This window comes from Oncorhynchus tshawytscha, linkage group LG06, assembly GCF_018296145.1.
Source record: "Oncorhynchus tshawytscha isolate Ot180627B linkage group LG06, Otsh_v2.0, whole genome shotgun sequence".
Taxonomy (NCBI): domain Eukaryota; kingdom Metazoa; phylum Chordata; class Actinopteri; order Salmoniformes; family Salmonidae; genus Oncorhynchus; species Oncorhynchus tshawytscha.
Window position 1 is genome coordinate 19966419 of NC_056434.1, and position 23653 is coordinate 19990071.

The 23653-nt window shown below is 43.3% G+C and overlaps 1 protein-coding gene across 7 annotated transcripts in view; it reads right to left on the reverse strand.

Moving 5' to 3' along the window:
* LOC112252228 (protein strawberry notch homolog 2) overlaps nucleotides 1-23653 on the reverse strand; it is a 98438-nt gene that overhangs the window by 23683 nt on the left and 51102 nt on the right. Inside the window, exon 1 of one of the 7 annotated variants that reach the window (XM_024423286.2) lies at nucleotides 8547-8914. The exons of the other annotated variants lie outside the window; for them this stretch is intronic. Coding sequence (XP_024279054.2) covers nucleotides 8547-8609 — 63 coding nt within the window. The 5' untranslated portion in view covers nucleotides 8610-8914. Of the gene's footprint in view, nucleotides 1-8546; nucleotides 8915-23653 lie in introns of those variants that run through there. 7 annotated transcript variants of the gene reach the window in all.

The following is a 23653-nucleotide window of genomic DNA, read 5'->3' on the forward strand; positions in this document are numbered from 1 at the left end:
CCAACGGGCCCGGGAGAGGCGAAAGTCATGCGTCCTCCGAAATATGACTCACCAAACCACGCTCCTTAACATTTGCTTGCTTAACACAGAAGCCAGCTGCACCAATGTATTGGAGGAAACGCCATTCAATTGACGACCGAAGTCAGCCTACAGGCGCCTGGCCTGCCAGAAGTGCAAAGAGCTTACACCTTAAGGGTGAATAGGAACGCCGACTTCGAATCAGGTCTAAGCGCCCAACATCAGTGCCTGACCTCACTAATGCTCGTGGCTGAATGGAAACAAGTCCCCACAGCAATGTTCCAACTTCTAGTGGAAAGCCTTTCCAGAAGAGTGGAGACTGTTATAGCAGCGAAGGGGGGACCAACTCCATATTAATGGCCATGATTTTAGAGTGAGATGTTCGACGAGCAGGTGTGTCCACATACTTTTGGTCATGTAATGTACGTACACAACCCAGGCTGGGAGGTTTCACAACCGACCAGCGAGGACAGGACAGGGACTTTAATAGGCAGGATAGCAGCTCTAGGGGAACCCTAAGGGGGCTAGAAGCCGGCCAACAGGGTCTGTGTGTGTGTTTACAAGGTCAGAGGAGCAGAATAAGTGGTGCGGTTGGTTGTGTGTGTGATATGAATGTGACTTAAGGGTGGTAAAGAGCTCCTAAAGAGAGGTTTCACAAGGGCACAGCACTCAGCTAATCAGTGTTTACTGGAAGCGCTCCGATTACACTCCTGGTTGTGTGTGTGCACTTGTGCATGTGTTAGCTCTGCTAGGGCAAGATCAGACTTGAGCTCTGAAAGCAGCCTCTTGAAGTTTTGTGCCTGTGGCCAGCTAAAATGGAACAGCTGCATTTTTTGTGTGTGACAGAAGAGAAATGAGGAAGAGAAGCCGAGACGATCCCTGGAAACTCTCCCCCCTCCATTCCTCCACCAGTGCCCCTCCCACAACCATTCCAAGAAACGTGGCTGTTCCGGCAGAAGAGTGATTAGTAAACAAGGAGGAACAAAATGTAACCAGAGGCAGACATATACTACACCCTTCCCCCCAACTGCCAGCAGTTCCTACAGTGGAAACACAAGCTTGGTGATGAATTCCATCCTACAGTGAACATAAGGAAGGGCTTCATACTCTCTTACACTAGAAACTAGGCACCCTTCATTACGGCTCTTACCTACAATTAGACTCACCACAAAAAGACCAGACGATGTAACATGCACATACCACTTCATACTTCAGACATTTTGTTTATTGATTAACAAATTGATATTGTCATGAACTGTCAGATATCAGAAATAATGACGTCCTTTTCCCCACCACTCCAACCCTCTTGCTCTCCAACCCTCTTGCTCTCCAACCCTCTTGCTCTCCAACCCTCTTGCTCTCCAACCCTCTTGCTCTCCAACCCTCTTGCTCTCCAACCCTCTTGCGCCAACCCTCTTGCTCTGAGAGGACAAACCTTATCATCAAAGCAAAGATGAGACGGCAGCCTTTCCCTCTCAGAGCCAGGATAAGAGCTTTGATTACGAACAAACAGAAACAGCCCCCTACCCAAACACCAAACATCATGGCCAAGGTCGTTCTTCTCTAAAATCATCAACCAATTGGACCCCCAGCTCCACTAATCTCCACTCACAGAGAGAGCGAGAGTAGAGGGAGAGAGAATAACCCGAGCAGACTGGAATGTATTTTTCTTAATATATGTGAAGCAAGGCAAGTGTGACTGGTAAAGCACTATTTGTTCCCGCAGCGATGCGGCTGGTGCTGCAGCTAAGATGATGTTCTGTGAGGCAGAGATAAGGCCTGAATTCCAACTGCACTGATGGTAATCTGGCCAACAACAGCCACAGACTGCCTGGCTCCTAATCCTCACAGGACAAAACATGGAGATGGCAGAGTGAGCGAGCGAGCGATGGGAAACATGGAGAAATCTGTGAATGAGTGAGTGGTGTGTGTCCGTGCATGCACATCTCATGCGTGTGTGTGTGAGAGAGTGAGTGGTAGCAGACAGTGTATGGCCTTTGTGAGAGAAAAGGATTTCAAAGTGAAAATCCAGGACAAGTTGTGCGTTCATTTATGAAACGGCAGAGCTGCGTGTTGGTCGGCTAGTTCCCAGTTTGTGGGTCAGTCCTCATGTCACCACACAAAGCCAGTCCTTCACAGGTTCCTCTTACACTTCACGTTCTCCTGTTTTAGTGCTTAACCCAGCATTCTCATCATCCTGACCCACACAGAGAGAAAAACCACATTCAAGCCCATATATACAGTACCTGTAGGCCTCCTTTCCACAATCCTTCAATCACATGATACAACCCCCTGGATGTGACCACAGCGAGAGAGAGAGAGAGAGAGAGAGAGAGAGAGAGAGAGACACACACACACACAAAAAAAATCCCAACATAATTAAAATAATGATATTAGCTTTACATAGCAGGGTTTTGATAAGACATGAGGCTGGTCATTGTTCAGCAACTGTAGAAGGCATGGCTCTTCTCGGTTCAGCTCTAGAAGGTATGTCTATCTTTTCAGGAAGTCGTAACATACAATAGTGTTTCTCTCTGGCCTATTTCAGCTCACGGATGAAGTTGCCCGTTTTACACTCATCTTAGGTCAGTTTGACATTTTATCCACTAATAGTAAAGGTTTTTATTTGGTGGTGTGGGTTAGCTGATCCTAGGTTTGTACCCCCCCCACCCCCCCACCCAAGGGGGAATAAGCAGACGTCCTGAAGCCCTAACCACCACTTCTTCCTCACCCCCCCACCCCAGGGGGAAAAAGCAGACTTCCTGAAGCCCTAACCACCACTTATTCCTCACCCCCCTACCCCAGAGGGAAAAAGCAGACTTCCTGAAACCCTAACCACCACTTCTTCTTCCTCCTCCTCCTCCCCGGAGGGAATAAGCAAACTTCCTGAAACTCTAACCACCACTTCTTCCTCCTCCTCCTCCTCCTCCCCAGAGGGAATAAGCAGACTTCCTGAAACCCTAACCACCATCACCACTTCTTTTTCTTCCTCCTCCTCCCCAGAGGGAATAAGCAGACTTCCTGAAACCCTAACCACCACCACTTCTTCTTCTTCCTTCTCCTCCTCCCCAGAGGGAATAAGCAGACTTCCTGAAACCCTAACCACCACTTCTTCTTCCTCCTCCCCAGAGGGAATAAGCAGACTTCCTGAAACCCTAACCACCACCACTTCTTCTTCTTCCTCCTCCTCCCCAGAGAGAATAAGCAGACTTCCTGAAACCCTAACCACCATCACCACTTATTTTTCTTCCTCCTCCTCCCCAGAGGGAATAAGCAGACTTCCTGAAACCCTAACCACCACCACTTCTTCTTCTTCCTCCTCCCCAGAGGGAATAAGCAGACTTCCTGAAACCCTAACCACCACTTCTTCTTCTTCCTCCTCCTCCCCAGAGGGAATAAGCAGACTTCCTGAAACCCTAACCACCACCACTTCTTCTTCTTCCTCCTCCTCCTCCCCAGAGGGAATAAGCAGACTTCCTGAAACCCTAACCACCACTTCTTCTTCCTCCTCCCCCAGACTTCCTGAGGGAATAAGCAGACTTCCTGAAACCCTAACCACCACCACTTCTTCTTCTTCCTCCTCCTCCTCCCCAGAGGGAATAAGCAGACTTCCTGAAACCCTAACCACCTTCTTCTTCCTCCTCCCCAGAGGGAATAAGCAGACTTCCTGAAACCTCCCCTAACAGACACCTGAAACCCTCACCACTTCTTCTTCTTCCTCCTCCTCCCCAGAGGGAATAAGCAGACTTCCTGAAACCCTAACCACCACTTCTTCTTCTTTCCTCCTCCTCCCCAGAGGGAATAAGCAGACTTCCTGAAACCCTAACCACCACTTCTTCTTCTTCCTGCTCCTCCCCAGAGGGAATAAGCAGACTTCCTGAAACCCTAACCACCACTTCTTCTTCTTCCTGCTCCTCCCCAGAGGGAATAAGCAGACTTCCTGAAACCCTAACCACCACTTCTTCTTCCTCCTCCCCAAAGGGAATAAGCAGACTTCCTGAAACCCTAACCACCACTTCCTTCTTACTCATCCCCAAAGGGAATAAGCAGACTTCCTGAAACCCTAACCACCACCACTTCTTCTTCTTCCTCCTCCCCAGAGGGAATAAGCAGACTTCCTGAAACCCTAACCACCACCACTTCTTCTTCTTCCTCCTCCTCCCCAGAGAGAATAAGCAGACTTCCAGAAACCCTAACCACCACCACTTCCTGAAACCCTTCCTGAAACCCTAACCATCACCACTTCTTCTTCTTCCTCCTCCTCCCCAGAGGGAATAAGCAGACTTCCTGAAACCCTAACCACCATCACAACTTCTTCTTCTTCCTCCTCCTCCCCAGAGGGAATAAGCAGACTTCCTGAAACCCTAACCACCATCACAACTTCTTCTTCTTCCTGCTCCTCCAAAGAAGCTGACGAGGCAGCCAGGGTATCCCCCTCTACTCAGCCAGCCCAGGAAGTGGAGAGTCACACAGACATCCAGTACGTCTCAAGACATGTTGTTTTGTTTGGATGTTTTTCAACCCAACATTTGCTGTAGCAGACTTCCTTCTTTCCTCTCCACTGCTGTGTGGTTTATTAAAAAGTAAATCAACTGTACAGCCTTTCTCCAATCATGGCTCTTTTAAATCCCATGGCATTAAGGTCAGGAGCCAAGTAGTTCTGTAAAGTTCCAATATGCCAGCCCGTGTGGACTCAATTTGATGACATCACTGTCCACAGTGCCGGATGCCAACACAGCTGGTTGAAACACTCCCAACAGCAGTAGCTTGTGTGGAAACAACTTCCCCTACCTCAATCCTAACCTTTCAATTCCAGGTAGGGGATGTAAAACACACCTTAAAATCAGTGTCTGTCTGGGCCCGGGGTCAGCAACTGTTGTGTAGGAGTGACGGCAGGAGGAGGAAGCCCCACCTATCTCCAGGGGCCTGTGTGGGTCACGTGGTCCCTGTATGGAACCCAGTACCTACTGCTGTCACCTGAGCCTGACGGATGGCCTGGGGCCACAGAGCGGTCTGGATGATTTTATCCCAGGCAGTCTGTTACCCACATCACCTAACATGCTGTACAGAGATACCCACAGAGGCCTTTACGTCCTGCCCAGCCACAGGAAAGAAGGGAAGCTGGCCTCTGGAACTGTCCAATGCTTGCACACTTTTCAATAATAAAAGGATGCCATAGCAGGCTATCATATTTGAATGATTAAAAAATTATCCAGTTGGCTATGAGGCCTGCTGTGATGGCTGTGTCTTTTCTGGGTTGGCAGGGAGAGAACGAGACTCTCAGCACCACCATAAAATGCAGGTACAACGTTAAGATAAGAGAAATGTAATGTAGAAATGTCTGTTCTACACACCAGAGAATAATGTATGGTGTAAACAGCTAATTTATATCTGAATGTTACGCAATGCTCAATTCTCTTACACGGAACACCTCTCTTCTTCCCCGCAACAATGAGCTCACAGTCAACTTAGTCAGCTTTAATAAGAAATCTGAATAAGCTAGTCACCCGACAGGGAAGAGGGTTAGCCCAATAGGAGGCCAGCAGTCAGGGGCCCCAGTGATCTCTCTGCCAATAGGAAGTACAGAAGGGCTGGGTGGAGAGCAGCTGACACACACTGGGAGCAGGTCAATAGTATAATGTGGCTTCCTCTCCTGCTTTCTTTCTTTATCGAAATCTGCACTGTGAAAGAACTAGACAGGTGATATCACTTTTTTTAATGGTGGATATTCATATCACTTTTCACCCATTTTTCTTTCTTTCTTTCTTCAGAACAGTGCAGACGACAGAAAGGAGTATTGAGATGCACCCATTGTCTCTGAAAAACAAAGAGGGTGGGATTCTGAAGCTTACCGTAAACCAGCACCACGTGTGACTCAGGAATCAGAACAAATAAAAGCAACACACACCTAAGAGGAAACAAAACCGGTCAAGTTGATATTCTGTGCGTGCAGTTGTGTGTGTGTGTTTTGGGGTAGGGGAAGATGTGAGCCTGCATTCTCATGGTTTAAGGGAAATGGATTCATCAAGGTCCTGACGTCAGATAACTCAGTTCCCAGGAATTGCGTGGTTATTGTGCAGCCTAAGATTGCATCACACTCCACAACACTTACAATGTCAATATGCATATTATGGACACACTAAATAGGCAAAAATAAATTAAATCCAAAAATCTTTTCAGTTTTGACCAGGGTTAGGACCAGTTCAAGGGAACAAATAAAAGAAAACAGAAAAACAAACGCAAATGTTCAAGGAACAGAACCAGAACCGAGAATGAAAGTGATCTTCAATGTTCTGGAAGAGAACCATTATTTTAAAAGCATGGGAACCGGTTAATAACGTTGTTTTACATTCCGGGCATTTTCTTCCAGTCCCACAAAAAACAGAACAATGCACATACGCAAAGCCCTCACTGTCACTCAAACTACTTCCAGTGGCTGCCTGCCTACCAGCTGAACATCTTTGCCACTGTGTGTGTGTAGGCTACCTGCCCCTCCCCATGAAGCATGCATTGTCTATTGTAGCTACTGACATTACATGCATGATTCAGAAATGAATTAGAGAACAATGGATTCACTTTTTCAATGCTGGTTAAGTATTCTATAGTTATCACGTTTGACATTGGATTTATTAAGTCCAAAAGGTAAGACATGTTTTTTATTTTAATTCTGGTGCCGCCCTGCACACACAAGCTTGTTTTGCTAGCTCTGGTTTAGCTCTGGAAAACTCTAGGCAGTATTATGTGTAATGTAATGGAACTGAGAGTCATGGTCAAGGGCTAGCTCTTGTTCAACGTTAGTTACGCCAACTCTGAATTTCAAAGACATTCAAAGTTCCTCCATAGAAGCTGCTGCTCTGTAGGTATAATTTTGTGAGCCTAATTCAGATAATTCATGTCATAACAAAAATACCCAGTGTTTCATGCCCAGCGCTCTCCTCACCTGCAAAATGTCAGTCGCATGTTGCACCCTACTTGTCTGTCCAATGCATGTATATAGCTTGCCCGCTCCATAGCAAGCTGCTCTATCCATTGGTGAAGTCATTTAATGTCAAAATAAAATTCATTCAGAGGTTTTAAAAGGAACAGAAAGGAACGATAAACAGTTGTTTGGTTCAAACCGGTTCAGAACTTTATTTTGCTGGTTGGAACAGTGGAATGGAATGCAAAATAATGTGTGGTTCTGTTCAGAATGAAACAATTGGAAAATAATTTTGCTTCCAACCCCTGGTTTTAACCAAATTACAATGACATATCACTTTTAATGCCAGTTTCTCTTTTGATTTGGAATGGAATTGGCTTAAGAAAAAAAGCCCCTTCTAAAATCCCACCCCACACACTGGCACTCCAACACCAGAAGCCCATGAACTCAGTTAACCTTCCTCTCTCCCAGTTCCAGTAAAACATGCCTTGCTGCCACTCTGGGCCTAAAATAGTGCTGACTCCCTTGTATCTGCAGTGGACATGACAAGACGGAGAGAGAGAGACACACACATGCACACCACCTCTGGACCGGGAAAGTATTACAGTGGACTCTACATTCACTTGTTGAAAGAAATACCGTCTGTCTGCGTACATTGGACGTCAATGAAAGAGCATGACACAGACCACTGCATGACGCACGGATTCAACTGTAAAAATGTGCAGTGATGAAAGCACTGAATTTGTTGATAATATCAACCTTGCAGCCAAATCATGTGATTAGCTGAATGAACATGAATCGTATACATTCCAGATTAATTTAGAACAAAAAACATTCAGAGAATGTATGACTGTGCTCTGTCCTCTATACTTGGAATAGAGAGATGAGGAGAGAGCGTGGCACTTCTGCTGTATGTATGGTGGTCATGCGCAGCTATCAGGTTCTAGGACTTACTGGAAGGCTGTGGTCCAGACAGCGTTTATCGTGATTGGCAGACACCAACAGGGACGAGCAGCATAGGAAGCCCAATGTGAAACAGAACAAACTCTAAAACCACCAATATGCTTGATATAATATTCATTCAATAATCATCTATTTATTTATAATAGCATATTGAATATAACGCAGTCCAATGTCTAAGAGTGAAGAAGAGAATGTGCAGCAGATTTTTTGTTGTTGACATGAACATGTAATTAGTAGTTATTGATAGAGCAGTAGCCTAGGCTATACATGTCTGAACTTAACCCAACTTTAGTTAATTCTACATAGGTCAGAGGAGGCCATAATGCAAGCTAGGCAGAAGAGGTGAGGCCTAGGTGTACTGACGATTTCTATTCTACCAAGGAGGTGGAAGGAGAAGGAAGAACATTAAATAATAACCCATTCCAGAAAGCAAACAAATAAATAACCAAACCAGTCCACCAGATAACACCTAACCTACTTATTCTCCATTACCTACGCGACAGTCAGTTTCAAACGAACACATCGGTAAAAAAATACAAATAAATGAAAACAGCCATCCCGCAAACATCTATATATTATTGTTCACCCCAGACACAGAGCTCCTGTTTTACACACTTCAACATAAAGAACTGATGACCAACCTTACCTTGGGAAGAGGTCGTCCCAACTGTGAATGAAGTTTAGTCCAAAGCGGCAGAATAGAAGACATGAGTCCAAAAGCTTTGGGCGGAAAGACCACACACCCCTAATTCACCTTTCCGTTACAACGACAGATCGTTCCATGTGCTGGAGCTGTGGAAACACCTCACAGCTGTAATGTTTCCCAATAGCAGATGGCCCTACCAGCTCAGAACACCCAACACACACATTTGAACAACGCAGACTACAGGTAAGTTCTGGGCAGAAAACACTGCCCTAAAACACACCACATTTCCTGCTACGGCTGGACTGACAGGTATTTGCATAGAGGTTTAGTCATATTGATTGTAGTCTAGTTCCTCAATGCTCTAAGGTGCTGGGGAGAGAGCAAAGGGGAGGGGAGCAGGAGGAGGAGCTTTCAGGAAATGATGCTTTTGTTGGTAAGTGACTAGAGTTACTGGCAGTCAAGCTCATTTTACTGTACATGGTGTAACTCAACCGCATTGGTAGTGTAAACAGTGCTGCGTGCTGGGTCCTCTTTAGTGGCTCCTGAGCCGCTGCTTACGGCTGTGTTTAATGGTGTGGGATTAGTATTTAATGATTATTATATTTAGAGGTTGGTAGACTTATTTTCAGTCTGCCTGACAGATTAGGCTCCATTTCAAGGCTGCTACTGCTGCTATTTGAAGTGGAAATGATCTGAACTTCTAATGGTTGAGTTTTGCTGAGCTGAGAAGTCAAACTAATTAAAGAGCTAATGGAATGGGCAGTCACTGATCAGTGTTGTGCTACAGTAGACGGAGAGGTCATTCCAAGCTGTCAAAGCACCTGTTCCACACTGACAGTCCATGTAGCTACATGGTTCAGAAATACTGGGGGAAGTTTTGATATCTCATGCGTAAAGACACAGACAACGAGCGAGTCTATCTAATATATAAGTCACCCTAACTTACACCATAGGCCTATCTGTGATACAAACTGAAAAATTACAGGATCTATATGCAATCAAAAACAATGTATACGGTAAAGAGATTACAATGAATTACACTGATATGATGGAAGGCCCTTCAACAGCTGATGTCTTCTCCATCTCTGAACCCATCCCGAGTCCTGCACAGATGCACTATGGACACCACTATGGACACTACTTTGCACATTCTTCCACTGCAAATCTACCATTCCAGTGTTTATATTTTATTTTTTTACTTGCTATATTGTATTTACTTTGCCACCATGGCCTTTTTTGCCTTTACCTCCCTTATCTCACCTCATTTGCTCACATTGTATATATACTCATATTTCTACTGTATTATTGACTGTATGTTTGTTTTACTCCATGTGTAACTCTGTGTTGTTGTTCGTGTCGAACTGCTTTGCTTTATCTTGGCCAGGTCGCAGTTGTAAATGAGAACTTGTTCTCAACTGGCCTACCTGGTTAAATAAAGGTGAAATAAAATAAATAAATAAAAATAAACTGACACAATCCATCATAACTGACATCTCTGCTTATGGAAAACAAGGCTGTGATTGGCAAAACACCTGGGGGAAAGGCTACTGATAAATTAGAATGATAAGACAGAGATGAAAGAAATCGGCTCGTACTAAACAGAAAGTGCCTTCAGAAAGTACTCACACCACTACTTTTTCCACATTTTGTTCTGTTACAGCCTGAATTTAAAATTGATTCAATTGAGATTTTGCATAACTAGCTTACACACAATACCCAATAATGTCAAAGTGGAATTTTGCTTTTAGAAATTGAGACAAATGAATAAAACATTTAAAGTTTAAATGTTTTGAGTCAATAAGTATTCAACCTCTGTTATGGCAGGCCTAAATAAGTTCAGGAGTACAAATGTGCTTAACAAGTCACATAAGTTACATGGACTCATTCTGTGTTCAATAGTAGTGGCAAACATTATTTTTGAACGACCACCCCATCTCTGTACCCCACACACACAGATAATTGTAAGGTCCCTCAACAGAGTAGCACATTTTAAACACAGATTCAACCACAAAGACCAGGGAGGTTTTCCAAAGCCTCGCAAAAAAGGGCACCAATTGATAGATGTGTAAAAATGTTTAAAGCAGATGCTGAATATCTCTTTGAGCATGGTAGTTAATCATTAGGCTTTGGATGGTGTATCAATACACCCAGTCACTACGAAGATACAGGAGTCCTTCCTAACTCAGTTACCGGAGAAGAAGGAAAATGCTTCTGGATTTCACAAAGAGGCTGATGGTGATTTTATAAAACAGTTACTGAGTTTAATTATTGTGATATGAGAGAACTGAGAATGGATCATCAACATTGTAGTTACCCAACAATACTAACCTAAATGACAGAGTGAAAAGGAGGAAGACTGTACAGAATAAAAATATTCAAAAACATACATCCTGTTTGTAACAAGGCACCTGGTTCAGTCTGCTTGTCAACAGACACTGGGAGACGAATTCACCTTTCAGTAGGACAATAACCTAAAAACACAAGTGGTCTAGCAATAATCAACAACCAACTAGACAGAGCTTGAAAAATAATAATTTTAAAAAGGCAAATATTATACAATCCAAGTTCGTAAAACTAATAGACTTATACTCCAAAAGACTTTCAGCTGTAATTGCTGCCAAACATGTTTCTAACATGTATTGACTCATGGGGTTGAATACTTATCTAATCAATATATTGGTGTTATATTTTTCCATAATTTGTAATAAATGTTAGAATCTTTCTTCCACTTTGACTGTGTATTTTGAGCAGATCATTGACCAAAAATGACAAATCAATTTTAATTCCACTTTAACACAAAATGTGGGGAAAAGTCCAGGCGTGTGAATACAGTGCCTTGCGAAAGTATTCGGCCCCCTTGAACTTTGCAACCTTTTGCCACATTTCAGGCTTCAAATATAAATATATAAAACTGTATTTTTTTGTGAAGAATCAACAGCAAGTGGGACACAATCATGAAGTGGAACGACATTTATTGGATATTTCAAACTTTTTTAACAAATCAAAAACTGAAAAATTGGGCGTGCAAAATTATTCAGCCCCTTTACTTTCAGTGCAGCAAACTCTCTCCAGAAGTTCAGTGAGGATCTCTGAATGACCCAATGTTGACCTAAATGACTAATGATGATAAATACAATCCACCTGTGTGTAATCAAGTCTCCGTATAAATGCACCTGCACTGTGATAGTCTCAGAGGTCCGTTAAAAGCGCAGAGAGCATCATGAAGAACAAGGAACACACCAGGCAGGTCCGAGATACTGTTGTGAAGAAGTTTAAAGCCGGATTTGGATACAAAAAGATTTCCCAAGCTTTAAACATCCCAAGGAGCACTGTGCAAGCGATAATATTGAAATGGAAGGAGTATCAGACCACTGCAAATCTACCAAGACCTGGCCGTCCCTCTAAACTTTCAGCTCATACAAGGAGAAGACTGATCAGAGATGCAGCCAAGAGGCCCATGATCACTCTGGATGAACTGCAGAGATCTACAGTTGAGGTGGGAGACTCTGTCCATAGGACAACAATCAGTCGTATATTGCACAAATCTGGCCTTTATGGAAGAGTGGCAAGAAGAAAGCCATTTCTTAAAGATATCCATAAAAAGTGTTGTTTAAAGTTTGCCACAAGCCACCTGGGAGACACACCAAACATGTGGAAGAAGGTGCTCTGGTCAGATGAAACCAAAATGGAACTTTTTGGCAACAATGCAAAACGTTATGTTTGGCGTAAAAGCAACACAGCTCATCACCCTGAACACACCATCCCCACTGTCAAACATGGTGGTGGCAGCATCATGGTTTGGGCCTGCTTTTCTTCAGCAGGGACAGGGAAGATGGTTAAAATTGATGGGAAGATGGATGGAGCCAAATACAGGACCATTCTGGAAGAAAACCTGATGGAGTCTGCAAAAGACCTGAGACTGGGACGGAGATTTGTCTTCCAACAAGACAATGATCCAAAACATAAAGCAAAATCTACAATGGAATGGTTCAAAAATAAACATATCCAGGTGTTAGAATGGCCAAGTCAAAGTCCAGACCTGAATCCAATCGAGAATCTGTGGAAAGAACTGAAAACTGCTGTTCACAAATGCTCTCCATCCAACCTCACTGAGCTCGAGCTGTTTTGCAAGGAGGAATGGGAAAGAATTTCAGTCTCTCGATGTGCAAAACTGATAGAGACATACCCCAAGCGACTTACAGCTGTAATCGCAGCAAAAGGTGGCGCTACAAAGTATTAACTTAAGGGGGCTGAATAATTTTGCACGCCCAATTTTTCAGTTTTTGATTTGTTAAAAAAGTTTGAAATATCCAATAAATGTCGTTACACTTCATGATTGTGTCCCACTTGTTGTTGATTCTTCACAAAAAAATACAGTTTTATATCTTTATGTTTGAAACCTGAAATGTGGCAAAAGGTCGCAAAGTTCAAGGGGGCCGAATACTTTCGCAAGGCACTGTACTTTCTGAAGGCACTGTAGCTATTGATTTCCTTTAAGAAATTATGAATGTGAAACAATCATATCTTCCTTCCTGGCAGAGGGATGGTGCAGGGCCACTGCCCTCTGCAAACAGGAACAGAGATGGGGCACCGTGTTGCCCCCCTCCACTGGGCTAGTCTGGTCCAAAATGGAGACTGACAGACTGAGTGGCGCCTCTGGGTGGTGTCATGAGGGAGATTGTGGGAATCCTCAGGCCTGTACCGGTCACTGAGCTATTGGGACATTGGCAAGGATGAGTCACTGATAGGCTGCCTCTTTCAAGCCGGCAGTGTCATCTCTCCCCTCTGTGTCAAACCCAGGACAATAGAGTAACTGTGGCGGCAGGGGCTGCTGCTGCTGCTGTTGTTGGAAAAAAAAGAAGCTATATCTGTTGCTGAGACAGAACCAGAGTGTTAAAATTAAAAAGCAACATCAAAAGCACAAAATGTTGCTTTCCCACAAATTGCGAGGCTAGCTGTATGCCCTCAATTGGAGGACTACCTGTAGCAATCAATTTGTTACAATAACTTCCTGGTATAGAAGTAATAATAAAAATGTATTGAACATGTATAGCTCTTTTCATTACAGAAAATTATCTCAAGGCACATAAAAAGCAAAACAAACATTTAAATTGAGATGGTAGAGATAGAGATTTTATGTCTCCATTGGGCTTTTGATGAAAGGCTGGAAGTTGAGGCAGTTTGGATTGGAAAGGCAGTGTAGCTTCAGCAGAGGAGGCATCGATGGTACAGCCAGAGAGAAACAAAAACAGTCTGACAAACAAGCCCGGAGCGATTCATTAGTGCACCACATCTCCTTCTCCGACGGTTCCTCCACATGACCAGCTCCTCCGTAGATACTGGTTCTCTATTGCCAAACATGTAGCACCCACCTGGGTGATGCCACAACTGCTGAAAAGCTCACGAAAATCCACCACATCTTGGCAGTGATTAAGAACTGTCCCTGAGCCTCTTTGCCATCTCTAGACACTACATGCAGTACTTGCAATTCGTCCCGACATGAAACAGGGGCTGCATTATTTGAATCCAAAACAGCCAGCTACCTAGCGATAAGCCAAAAATATACTTTTCATCCCAATTATGCAACTCAGCATAAAGACCTCAAGATGTAAGTGATCAACCCCAGAGCAGTCAGACACCCACCATTTTTTTAAAAGCAACAACAACAAAAAAACACATAAATATAAAATATTTACAGAGCTCTCAGTGTAGGTAACCTCACAGCGCCATTGCAACCACTGAACTTAGTTGGCCATCCAACAGGCAATTTGTGACGTGAATTAGAGAAGAAAGAAACCTGTCTTTGCAAAACAAGTACGGTATAAAACCTGCATTTCAGAACTTATGGACTTAACTATTAAACTAACAGCTCCATTTCTGTAGGGCTTTCTACTGCAACAAAAAACAAGCAGAGACAATAAAACAAGCCGTTTAGCTTGATTCAGTTAGAATAAACACAGAACACGGGGGAAGCTTTCACTTGGTAGTACAGAACCTGAGGGTGTTAAGTCAATGGACATTATCCAGACACTTTCTTTTGCAATCTTCTTTTGCGGCTTCAGAAGAATTGAACATGGCCTTTAAAGCCTTTCATTTTCTATCTCCTTGGAGAATATGGCGGGTTACGGTATGGTTGCCGTCTTGCAAGCACCGACCTGTCTTTAGCAATTTTGTATTTTTTTCCCTATGGTATTTCTCATGTGTTTCTTATCTATATTATTACTATTATTATTGCATTGTTGGGAAAGAGCACACAAGTAAGCATTACACTATACTGTTTTACACCTGCTGTATCCTGTGCAGGTGACAAATGTGGGAAAAAACTAACAGGAGGGGGTGGGGAGGCAGAATGGGTCTGTTCAAACATACAGAGATGTGTGATCTAACAAAGACAGCCTGACACTACATGGGACAATCAGGAAGTTGGAAAGGGTATGTGCACCGTGTGTGTGTGTGTGTGTGTGTGTGTGTGTGTGTGTGTGTGTGTGTGTGTGTGTGTGTGTGTGTGTATCAGAGTGTACTCAGCATTGAATATGTGTGCGGCGGATATATTCCTCACTCTAACTGGGGCTTACTGGTGAGAGTGGTTAGAAAAAGTGCTCTCCTATGATTCTTCTTCCAGTAAGCAGAGCAACATTTCTCTTATTTTCCCTGAATCATGTTACACAGCACAGCAAATCAGATGATCTGTGTGGAGAGATCAGACAGAGCTCGTGACCCAGATCCTCAGTGTGTGCATGCTGCACGCACATTGCCCTGCAAGCCTTCTGTGGCTAAATTTCTAAATACGGTGACAACATGCTAGCATAACGCCACAGAAACGACTCTCTCTAGCAAGAATGCTAGCCATGGGTTAGCAAGCTCTGTCTGGGCCACTCAAGGACATTCAGAGACTAGTCCCGAAGTCACTCCTGCGTTGTTTTGGCTGTGTGCTTAGGGTTATTGTCCCATTGGAAGGTGAACCTTCGCCCCAGTCTGATGTTTTGAGCGCTCTGGAGAAGGTTTTAAATCAAGGAATCTCCCTGTACTTTGCTCCGTTACGTTTCTCTCAATCCTGCCTAGGTTTCCTCCAGACTTGACGCTTGGCATTCAGGCCAAAGAGATCAATCTTGGTTTCATCAGACCAGAGAATCTTGTTTCTCATGGTCTGAGAGTCCTTTAGGTGCCTTTTGGCAAACTCCAAACTGGCTGTCATGTGCCTTTTACTGAGGAGTGGCTTCCTTCTGGCCACTCTACCACAAAGGCCTGATTGGTGGAGTGCTGCAGAGATGGTTGTCCTTCAGGAAGGTTCTCCCATCTCCACAGAGGAACTCTGTTCTTGGAGACCTTCAATGCAGCAGACATTTTTTCGTACCCTTTTCCAGATCTGTGACATGACACAATCCTGTCTCGGAGCTCTACGGCCAATTCCTTCGACATTACACCTTGGTTTTTCTCTGATATGCACAGTCAACTGTGGAACGTTATATAGACAGGTGTGTGCCTTTCCAAATCATGTCCAATCAATTGAATTTACCACAGTTGGACTCCAATCATGTTGTAGAAACATCTCAAGGATGATCAGGGGCGGCATGTAGCCTTAGTGATTAGAGCGTTGGGCCAGTAACCGAAAGGTTGCTGGATCGAATACCCGAGCTGAAGAGGTAAAAATCTGTCGCTCTGCCCCTGAACAAGGCAGTTAACCCACTGTTCCCCGGTAGGCCGTCATTGTAAATAAGAATTTGTTCTTAACTGACTTGCCTTGTTAAAAAAAGTTGTTTTAAAAAAATGTAAAACTTGTTTTAATCAATGGAAACAGGAGCTCAATTTCAAGTCCCATGGCATAGGGTCTGAATACTTATGTCAATGAGGTATTTTTTTAAACATTATTAATAGATTTGCAAGCATTTTTAAAAACCTATTCTTGCTTTGTCATTATAGGGTACTGTTTGTAGATTGAGGAGGCTGTAAGGTAACAGGTAACAATAAGGCTGTAAGGTAACAAAATGTGGAAAAGGGAAGGGGTCTGAATATTATCCAAATGCACTGTACATGCATTCTGATTTAAGGTGAACATGCATGTGAGCGAGCATGAATACACAGAGAGAGAGCCACAAACTTTCCACCGCTCAATTCACATCCCCACCTACTGAGTGCAGCACCGTTTGACCGGTCTGAAATGTGAAAAGGTCAAGCCTTTCCACAACAAGCTCATTCTACTGAGCCTGGGTGCACCTCCCATCCTGAGCACACGGAGGCCCAAGGCACTTCACACACACCGCACGCAAGCATACCCACTCCCATTTCATCTGCCTTGACAAAGCCAATCAGTTTCTGCCTGAGTAACAGAAGGGGACTCCTCTGACATTTTAATCTGGCAGCACTCAGGGCAGCAGATGTTAGGAGAACAAATATAACTACACTCAAGAGCACAATTGACATGTGGATAGACAGATATATATGTATAGCCTTCATGTGGATAGATAGTAGTATAGCCTTCATGTGGATAGACAGATATATATGTATAGCCTTCATGTGGATAGATAGTAGTATAGCTATCATGTGGATAGATAGTAGTATAGCTATCATGTGGATAGATAGATAGATAGAGATAGATAGTAGAATTGCCTTCATGTGGACAGATAGATAGTAGCACAACCTTCATGTGGATAGGTAGATATTAGTCCAGCCTTCATGTGGACGGATAGCAGTACAGCCTTAATGTGGATAGATATATAGTTGTAGAAAAGCATTGATGTGGATAGATAGATAGTAGTAGTATAGCCTTCATGTGGACAGATAGATAGTAGCACAACCTTCATGTGGAGAGATATATAGTAGTAAAGCCTTCATGTGGAGAGATAGTAGTGTAGCCTTCAAGTGGAGAGATAGATAGTAGTATAGCCTTCATGTGGATAGATAGATAGATAGAAGTAGTGTAGCCTTCATGTGGAGATAGAAAGTTGTAGAATAGCATTCATGTGGATAGATAGTAGTATAGTCTTCAAGTAGATAAATAGATAGTAGTAGTATAGTCTTCATGTGGATAGATAGATAGTAGTATAGCCTTCATTTGGAGAGATAGATAGTAGTAGTTTAGCTTTCATTTGGATAGATAGATAGTAGTAGCATAGCCTTCCTTTTGAGAGATAGTACTAGTATAGCCTTCATGTGGATAGATAGATGGTAGTAGTATAGCCTTCATGTGGATAGGCAGAAAAAGTATAGCCTTCATGTGGATAGGCATAAGTAGTATAGCCTTCATGTGGATAGGCAGAAGTAGTATAGCCTTCATGTGGGGAGACAGTAGTATAGCCTTCATGTAGAGAGAGATAGTAGTATAGCCTTCATGTGGAGAGAGAGATAGTAGTCAAGCCTTCCTGTGGAGAGATAGATAGTAGTAGTATAGCATTCATGTGGATAGATAGTAGTAGTATAGCATTCATGTGGATAGATAGATAGTAATATAGCCCTCATGTGGAGATAGATAGTAGTCAAGCCTTCATGTGGAGAGAGAGATAGTAGTATAGCCTTCATGTGGAGAGATAGATAGTAGTAGTAGTATAGCATTCATGTGGATAGATAGTAGTAGTATAGCATTCATGTGGATAGATAGTAGTAAAGCCTTCATGTGGAGAGAGAGATAGTAGTAGTAGTATAGCATTCATGTGGAGATAGATAGTAGTAAAGCCTTCATGTGGAGAGATAGTAGTAGTCTTCACAAGGAGAGACAGTAGTATAGCCTTCATGTGGAGAGATGGATAGTAGGAGTATAGCATTCATGTGGATAGACAGTATAGCAGTAGTGTAGCCTTCATGTGGAGAGATAGTAGTATAGTCTTCATGTGGAGAGATAGAAAGTAGTATAATAGCATTCATTTGGATAGATAGTAATATAGACTTCATGTGGAGAGAGATAGTAGTATAGTCTTCAAGTAGATAAATAGATAGTAGTATAGTCTTCATTTGGAGAGATAGATAGTAGTTTAGCCTTCATGTGGATAGATAGATAGTAGTAGTATAGCCTTCATGTTGAGCGATAGATAGTACTAGTATAGCCTTCATGTGGATAGATGGTAGTAGTTTCGACTTCAGGAGGATAGATAGATAGTAGTAGTATAGCCTTCATTTTGAGAGATAGATAGTATTAGTTTCGCCTTCGTGTGGAGAGATAGATATTAGTAAAGCCTTCATGTGGAGGGAAAGATAGTAGTAGTACAGCATTGATGTGGATAGATAGATAGTTGTAGAAAAGCATTGATGTGGATAGATAGATGGTAGTAGTATAGCCTTCATGTGGATAGGCAGAAAAAGTATAGCCTTCATGTGGATAGGCAGAAAAAGCATAGCCTTCATGTGGGGAGACAGTAGAATAGGCTTCATGTGGAGAGAGAGATAGTAGTAATATAGCCTTCATGTGGATAGGTAGAAGTAGTATAGCCTTCATGTGGATAGGTAGAAGTAGTATAGCCTTCATGTGGATAGGTAGAAGTAGTATAGCCTTCATGTGGATAGGTAGAAGTAGTATAGCCTTCATGTGGATAGGTAGAAGTAGTATAGCCTTCATGTGGATAGGTAGAAGTAGTATAGCCTTCATGTGGATAGGTAGAAGTAGTATAGCCTTCATGTGGATAGGTAGAAGTAGTATAGCCTTCATGTGGATAGGTAGAAGTAGTATAGCCTTCATGTGGATAGGTAGAAGTAGTATAGCCTTCATGTGGATAGGTAGAAGTAGTATAGCCTTCATGTGGATAGGTAGAAGTAGTATAGCCTTCATGTGGATAGGTAGAAGTAGTATAGCCTTCATGTGGATAGGTAGAAGTAGTATAGCCTTCATGTGGATAGGTAGAAGTAGTATAGCCTTCATGTGGATAGGTAGAAGTAGTATAGCCTTCATGTGGATAGGTAGAAGTAGTATAGCCTTCATGTGGATAGGTAGAAGTAGTATAGCCTTCATGTGGATAGGTAGAAGTAGTATAGCCTTCATGTGGATAGGTAGAAGTAGTATAGCCTTCATGTGGATAGGTAGAAGTAGTATAGCCTTCATGTGGATAGGTAGAAGTAGTATAGCCTTCATGTGGATAGGTAGAAGTAGTATAGCCTTCATGTGGATAGGTAGAAGTAGTATAGCCTTCATGTGGATAGGTAGAAGTAGTATAGCCTTCATGTGGATAGGTAGAAGTAGTATAGCCTTCATGTGGATAGGTAGAAGTAGTATAGCCTTCATGTGGATAGGTAGAAGTAGTATAGCCTTCATGTGGATAGGTAGAAGTAGTATAGCCTTCATGTGGATAGGTAGAAGTAGTATAGCCTTCATGTGGATAGGTAGAAGTAGTATAGCCTTCATGTGGATAGGTAGAAGTAGTATAGCCTTCATGTGGATAGGTAGAAGTAGTATAGCCTTCATGTGGATAGGTAGAAGTAGTATAGCCTTCATGTGGATAGGTAGAAGTAGTATAGCCTTCATGTGGATAGGTAGAAGTAGTATAGCCTTCATGTGGATAGGTAGAAGTAGTATAGCCTTCATGTGGATAGGTAGAAGTAGTATAGCCTTCATGTGGATAGGTAGAAGTAGTATAGCCTTCATGTGGATAGGTAGAAGTAGTATAGCCTTCATGTGGATAGGTAGAAGTAGTATAGCCTTCATGTGGATAGGTAGAAGTAGTATAGCCTTCATGTGGATAGGTAGAAGTAGTATAGCCTTCATGTGGATAGGCAGAAGTAGTATAGCCTTCATGTGGATAGGTAGAAGTAGTATAGCCTTCATGTGGATAGGTAGAAGTAGTATAGCCTTCATGTGGATAGGTAGAAGTAGTATAGCCTTCATGTGGATAGGTAGAAGTAGTATAGCCTTCATGTGGATAGGTAGAAGTAGTATAGCATTCCTGTGGATGGCTAGGTAGTAGTTTAGCCTTCAGATAGATAGATAAAACTTTGAAATAAAAAGAAATGTGGATAGAGCCGTTACATTTTTTTATTTTTTATTTCACCTTTATTTAACTAGGTAGGCTTGTTGAGTTCTCATTTGCAACTGCGACCTGGCCAAGATAAAGCATAGCAATTCGACACATACAACAACAGAGTTACACATGGAATAAACAAAACATAGTCAATAATACAGTAGAACATAAGAAAACAAAAAGTCTATGTACAGTGAGTGCAAATGAGGTAAATTAAGGAAATAAATAGGCCATGGTGGCGAAGTAATTACAATATAGCAATTAAACACTGGAATGGTAGATCGGCAGAAGATGAATGTGCAGGAAGAGATACTGGGGTGCAAAGGAGCAAAATAAATAAAGAAATACCAGTATGGGGATGAGGTAGGTAGATGGGCTGTTTACAGATAGGCTATCTAAGTACAGGTGCAGTGATCTGTAAACTGCTCTGACAGCTGGTGCTTAAAGCTAGTGAGGGAGATGTGTCTCTCCAGCTTCAGAGATTTTTGCAAATCGTTCCAGTCATGGGCAGCAGAGAACTGGAAGGAAAGACAACTAAAGTAGGAATTGGCTTTGGGGGTGACCAGTGAGATATATCTGCTGGGGCGCGTGCTACGAGTGGGTGCTGCTATGGTGACCAGTGAGCTGAGATAAGGCGGGGCTTTACCTAGCAGAGACTTGTAGATAACCTGCAGCCAGTGGGTGGATGGCACTGTGATAGACTGCATCCAGTTTGTTGAGTAGAGCGTTGGAGGCTATTTCATAGATGACATCACCGAAGTCGAGGATTGGTAGGATGGTCAGTTTTACGAGGGTATGTTTGGCAGCATGAGTGAAGGATGCTTTGTTGCGATATAGGAAGCAGATTCTAGATTTAATTTTGGATTGGAGATGCTTAATGTGAGTCTGGAAGGAGAGTTTACAGTCCAACCAGACATCCAGGTATTTGTAGTTGTCCACGTATTCTAAGTCAGAGCCGTCCAGAGTAGTGATGCTGGACGGGCGAGCAGGAGCGGGCAGCGATCGATTGAAAAGCATGCATTTAGTTTTACTTGCGTTTAAGAGCAGCTGGAGGCCACGGAAGGAGAGTTCTATGGCATTGAAGCTCGTCTGGAGGTTAGTTAACACAGTGTCCAAGGAGGGGCCAGAAGTATACAGAATGGTGTCGTCTGCGTAGAGGTGGATCAGAGAATCACCAGCAGCAAGAGCAACATCATTGATGTATACAGAAAAGAGAGTCGGCCCGAGAAATGAACCCTGTGGCACACTCATAGAGACTGTCAGAGGTCCAGACAACAGGCCCTCCGATTTGACACACTGAACTCTATCAGAGAAATAGTTGGTGAACCAGGCGAGGCAGTCATTTGAGAAACCAAGGATGTCGAGTCTGCCAATAAGAATGTTGTGATTGACAGAGTCAAAAGCCTTGGCCAGGTCGATGAATACGGCTGCACAGTAATGTCTCTTATCGATGGTGGTTATGATGTCGTTTAGAACCTTGAGCGTGGCTGAGGTGCACCCATGACCAGCTTTGAAACCAGATTGCATAGCGGAGAAGGTATGGTGGGATTCGAAATGGTCAGTAATCTGTTTGTTAACTTGGCTTTCGAAGAACTTAGAAAGACAGGGTAGGATACATATAGGTCTGCAGCAGTTTGGGTCTAAAATGTCACCACCTTTGAAGAGGGGGATGACCGCGGCAGCTTTCCAATCTTTGGGAATCTCAGACGATATGAAAGAGAGGAACAGGCTAGTAATAGGGGTTACAACAATTTTGGCAGATCATTTTAGAAAGAGAGGGTACAGATTGTCTAGCCCGGCTGATTTGTAGGGGTCCAGATTTTGCAGTACTTTCAGAACATCGGCAATCTGGATTTGGGTAAAGGAGAAATGGTGGGGGCTTTGGCGGGTTGCTGTGGAGGGTGCCAGGCAGTTGACCGGGGTAGGGGTAGCCATGTAGAAAGCACGGCCAGCCGTAGAGAAATGCTTATTGAAATTCTAAATTATAGTGGATTTATCGGTGGTGACAATGTTTCTTAGCCTCAGAGGAGTGGGCAGCTGGGAGGAGGTGCTCTTATTCTCCATGGACTTTACAGTGTCCAAGAACTTTTTTGAGTTAGTACTACAGGATGGAAATTTCTGTTTGAAAAAGCTTGCCTTAGCTTTTCTAACTGCCTGTGTATATTTATTCCTAACTTCCCTGAAAAGTTGCATATCACGGGGGCTATTCAATGCTAATGCAGAACGCCACAGGATGTTTTTGTGCTGGTTAAGGGCAGACAGGTCTGGCGTGAACCAAGGACTATATCTATTCCTAGTTCTACATTTTTTGAGAGGGGCATGCTTATTTAAGATGGTGAGGAGGGCACTTTTAAAAAATAGGCAGGCATCATCTACTGACGGGATGAGGTCAATGTCATTCCAGGATACCCCGGCCAGACCCCGGCCAGATCATCCCAAAGGTATTCGATAGGGTTGAGGTCAGGGCTCTGTGTAGTCCAGTCAAGTTCTTCCAGAAAGATTTCGAAAACCATTTCTGCATGGACCTTGTCATGATGAAAGGAAAAGTACTTCCCCAAACTGTAGGCACAAAGTAGGAAGAACAGAATCGTCTAGAATGTCATTGTACGCTGTGGCGTTAAGATTTCCCTTACCTGGAATTAAGGAGCCTAGACCGAACAATGTATAACAGGCACAGACCATTATTCCTCCTCTACCAAACTTTACAGTTGGCACAATGCATTCAGGCAAGTAGCATTCTCCTGGCATCCGCCAAACCCAGATTTGTCCATTGGACTGTCAGATGGTGAAGAGTTTGTCACTCGTTTCCACTGCTCGTTTCCACTGCTCCAGAGTCCAATGGCAGCGAGCTTTACACCACTCCAGAAGAAGCTTGGCACTACACATGGTGATCTTAGGCTTCTATGCTGCTGCTCAGCCATGGAAACCCATCTCCTGACGAATAGTTAATGTGCTGACGTTGCTTCCAGAGGCAGGTTGGAACTCGGTAGTGAGTTTTGCAACCGGGGATAGACGATTTTGACACTACGTGCTTCGGAGGTCCCGTTCTGTGAGCTTAGGTGGCCTACCACTTCACAGTGTGGTAGTGTTGTTGCTCATAGACACTCCAAATTCACAATCACGTCACTTAAAGTTGACACGGGCAGCTCTAGCGGGGCATACATTTGA